Source organism: Triticum aestivum, chromosome 5A (genome assembly GCF_018294505.1).
Source record: "Triticum aestivum cultivar Chinese Spring chromosome 5A, IWGSC CS RefSeq v2.1, whole genome shotgun sequence".
In the NCBI taxonomy this organism is placed as follows: domain Eukaryota; kingdom Viridiplantae; phylum Streptophyta; class Magnoliopsida; order Poales; family Poaceae; genus Triticum; species Triticum aestivum.
The window spans coordinates 462,100,075-462,104,386 of record NC_057806.1 but is presented as its reverse complement, the minus strand read 5'-3'; the positions used below and the strand labels follow the sequence as shown (position 1 = coordinate 462,104,386).

Here is a 4,312-nt window from a genome sequence, read left to right as displayed (position 1 = left end):
TTTGTAGAGTGACTAATTCAAAATGGCTATAAGAAAAGGCCATTGTTACTATCTCTTTTTTTTTTGAGAAACCTCATGCGAGGGCAGGGGTTCCTGCATTTCATAAAGAAGAAAAGAGTTAGTCCGGTTTATAAGGAAAACCGGATCCAAAAACTAACATTTTTGGTTAATGGGGGAAAATTGAATGAAACCCCAAAGAGGAAAAAAAAGAAAAAAAAAGAAAAAAAGTAAGAAAAGACACTAGAGGTTGGGGATAGGGACAAGACAAATGCAGCATCAAGGGAGATCGTCAGAGCCAAACACCAGAGCGCCTAGGCCCAAAGAACTTAGGCATACAAATTGCCTATAAGAAACACCCATTGTCACTATCGACACTAGATTTCAGTAGTCGTTCTACATTTTACTGTTTATTATGGGTGCAATGCATTATGCACCAAGGTTTAGCAAGAAATTTTCCGACAATATATGTGAGCATAACAACAGTAGTTTGACGTGGTTAGGCAATATAATTTGTTGGTCCATGACAAATGCATGTGTGTTTCCCTCGCAAAAAAGAAAAATGCATGCATGCTCTGTGTTAAGCTAGTTTTCCATGATTTATCAGAGCGTTGCGGTATCGAGAGTACCGCGTGCACGCAAGGACACAGGAGCACCGGATGCGCTAGCCGCTCGCAGGGACCTTATCTCATGTTGATTGTTCTAGAACAACGACCACCATCCCTCTTGAAGAAAAACACATCGTATCGTACGGCACGCCGAGAACGCCAACGCTTTTGCATCTCGAGGCAGTATATAGCTAGCGCACGTACTCACACTCTGTACGCACCTTCGTTCTAGCTAGAGCCGGGCAGCTTCCCTCCCTCCCAAACCTCGATCGAGATCAGCCGGCCGGCCGGCCACCTCGGTCATGGAGGTGGAAGCAACAGGCCCGCGCCGCGCGCAGCAGCAACCATGCAAGAACGGCAGCGCCAAGCAGCTCCCCAGCGACGCCGCTAAACCGCTCCGCCTCAACCCCCTCCTCGTCATCAACTTCCTCCTCATGGTCGTCGGCTCGGCGTTCGGCCCGCTCCTCCTCCGCGCCTACTTCCTCCACGGCGGGACCCGTAAGTGGCTCTCCAGCCTGCTCCAGACCGCCGGGTGGCCGCTCCTGCTCGCGCCGCTCAGCGCCTCCTTCCTCTCCCGTCGCCGGAGTCACAAAGACCGCGGCTCTGTCGCGCCGCTCTTCCTCATGTCGCCCCGCCTCCTGGCCGCGACCGTCGCCATCGGCTTCATGACCGGCCTCGACGACCTCCTCTACGCCTACGGGCTGGCCTACCTCCCGGTGTCCACCTCCTCCATCCTCATCTCCACGCAGCTGGCCTTCACGGCCGCCTTCGCGCTGCTGCTCGTGCGCCAGCGGTTCACGGCCTTCTCCGTGAACGCCGTGGTGCTGCTCAGCGTCGGCGCCGCCATGCTGGGGATGAACGCCGGAGGTGACCGCCCCGCGGGGGTGACGCGGGCGCAGTACTCCGCCGGGTTCGGCATGACGCTGGGCGCCGCGGCGCTCTACGGCCTCATGCTGCCCGTCATGGAGCTCAGCCAAGCGAAGCACGCGGCGAGGACCGGCGCGGCCGTCACGTACACCCTCGTCATGGAGATGCAGATCGTCATCGGGTTCACCGCCACGGCCTTCAGTGCGGTCGGGATGCTTGTGAACAACGATTTCCACGTAAGTTTTTCAGCCCGCAGCTGTTTTTCTCCTGCTGTTGTTAACTTGTTATAGTCGCACGTAAACTTTCTTGTACTGCTGCTACAGTAGAACTTGGACTGCCGGCTCACAGCAGAAGCGCATAAGATCATCTACAGTCGTGGACAGCAAATCCGATCTCTCAAATCGTCCGCGGACGTGCTCGGACGGACTCGTCTGTGACCGATCAAGCCTCAGATTTGCTCATTGGTATCCGGATACCTCATACTCTAACCTTAAATCTATACAAAATCATGCAACGTGGATCAATAACCTATACTACCCTAACCGTCGTCAAAGATGTCCACTATCTCCGCGCCTGGCTCCGGGTACATGGCCGGCAGCAGCAGCTCCGGCTCCTCCACGCCGGCCTCCGCATCCATCTTCCCTTCGACCTCATCGAAGAGCGTGTCAGTTGTTGCGTGTTTCTGCCGGATGAACATGTGTATAGGGAAAGCTATGCGTACAACCTAGGGGGCAAAGATAGTTCAAAATCCATGTAACAGCAATTAACTCTACTAAGATCAGTAAATAACAATCGCATTTTCGAACTGTTCACGACAACGTTATCATTTCTGGTAGGAACAGCAAAGCATGAACAGAACGAACGGAGTTCCTTCATGTCATCATCCAAGTGATGCAATTGTAAGACTACTAGGTAAAAAGCAGAGACGAAAAACTACACAGATATGGTAAACTATTTTGGCCCACTAAGAAACGTAGATCTTCGTTGATCGAAAGTTTAGCGCTTTCCCAAAGGAGCACGTTTCTGAAAGATAGGACACTACTCTACGTACCAATATTCGCATAGCGCCAATAAAATCCGCCACTGCAAGAAAGTGCCTAGAAACGACCGCAGAAACCATAAATGCCAGTGATGTAGATTTGAACCTTGCCGTGGCAACTTGCGCGACGTGTACTAGACTGTACGTACGTATATCTATGCTCATCCGGCAAAATCCAATCATTGGACAACTAGTCCATACTTATTACGTCTTTCTCGGATGGGAAAACGCTAGCCGTGTAGATGATGTCGTGATTGGGAAATACGAGAGCGCCTTTGCGTGTAGTAGCTTTGCATAGCATAGAGCGATGAATTTTTGGCGTCGAAAAGTACGGGACGTATGCATGTACAGGGGAAAGTTACGCGTACAACCAAGCGGGGAAAGATGGTGTATTTGCTTTCTTGCAAAGAACTTGGTTTTTGCAAGTTTACGGACCTATGCGTGTCGATTTTTTCATGGACCTAACCTTAGTTACTTGATAGTACTTCACAACTCACATAGTTCATCAGCATGTGGTGCGAGTTATTCTTTTCAATTTACTTTTTGGTTCTACTAAGTCTTAGCCGACTGTTTTTTCTTACGTTTCAATCGACACCGAGCACCATTGATTTGATTTTGTGGCATGTACAAAGTTGTGCATCCTTCAGGCTCTAGGAATAAACATTGCATACATTTTTGTTCTGGATGTACAAAGTATTACACACTGGACATTTTTTAGACCAGCAAATTCATAAGATAGACTAAGACTTGAAATCTTAGCCGACTGTGACTTAGATTTTTTTTTTCTCTCGGAGGAGATAGAAGTTCAAGTATATCATGTACTTCATTACAAAAGATTGATGATTTTCAATGAAGATATATAATTTTAACGCGCGAATCATATGCAGGCTATCCCAAGAGAAGCCCGGGAGTTCGGGCTCGGCCAGATTGGCTACTACCTACTGCTGGCCGCCTCGGCCATTGTGTACCAGTTCTTCTTCCTCGGCACCATTGGTGCCATCTTCTATGGCTCAGCGCTGCTCGCCGGTGTCATCATGACCGTGCTCATCCCAGTGACTGAGGTGCTTGCTGTCCTATTCTTCCATGAGCCATTCAACGGTACCAAAGGTGTCGCCCTCGCGCTATCCCTCTGGGGCTTCGTCTCCTACTTATATGGAGAGATCCGAGCCAAGGCGCAACACTCTGACAAACCATTGAATACGGAGCATTTGGACCCTTAGATGATCATACATGCATGTATTCAATATGATATTCCTATATTGAACTACGAATTACTTTGTTGCCAAAAAACTGATATCTGGTAAAATATTATTGTATAGGCCTATATGTTTGCTTGATGTGATTTCTAAATGGATCACTAAGGTAGTAAATAATAGAACTATTAGTCCGGCACATAAAGTGGTTGCTCCAGTTCAAACGACCTTTATTAAAGGCAGATATATCTAGATGGTGGGATCTTCATGAGTCTTTGCATGAGATCAGTACGAGAAAGGATAGTGATTTACTCTTTATGGTAGATCTTGAAAAATCTTATGATAAGATCAAATCGATTTTTGTGTTTTTTCTGTTAATGAATGGTTCCCCAGTGCAGCATGTGAATTGGATATTTGGACTAGACAAATAGTACAGGGGGGAATTGTAGTTGTCATGGTCAATGGACACTTATATATGTCCATATTTTAAATCACGGAAGGGGTTGCGCCAAGGGGTCTAAAAGTGCATCTTCAACCCCCAGGTGGATTTTGGTCGTTAATGTAACATATATCTCAGGGGATTGATGATTTATAAAGTCCATTTGATA

General features: G+C 48.0%; 1 protein-coding gene across 1 annotated transcript; it reads left to right on the top strand.

Annotated features, from left to right (window-relative positions):
- Positions 1-765: 765 nt before the first annotated feature.
- Positions 766-4,047, top strand: LOC123107182 (purine permease 3-like). Its single transcript, XM_044529185.1, has 2 exons — positions 766-1,708; positions 3,399-4,047. Exons 1-2 carry the CDS (start codon positions 908-910, stop codon positions 3,729-3,731), a joined length of 1,134 nt encoding a protein of 377 aa, XP_044385120.1. The 5' UTR covers positions 766-907; the 3' UTR covers positions 3,732-4,047.
- The last annotated feature ends 265 nt before the right edge of the window (positions 4,048-4,312 follow it).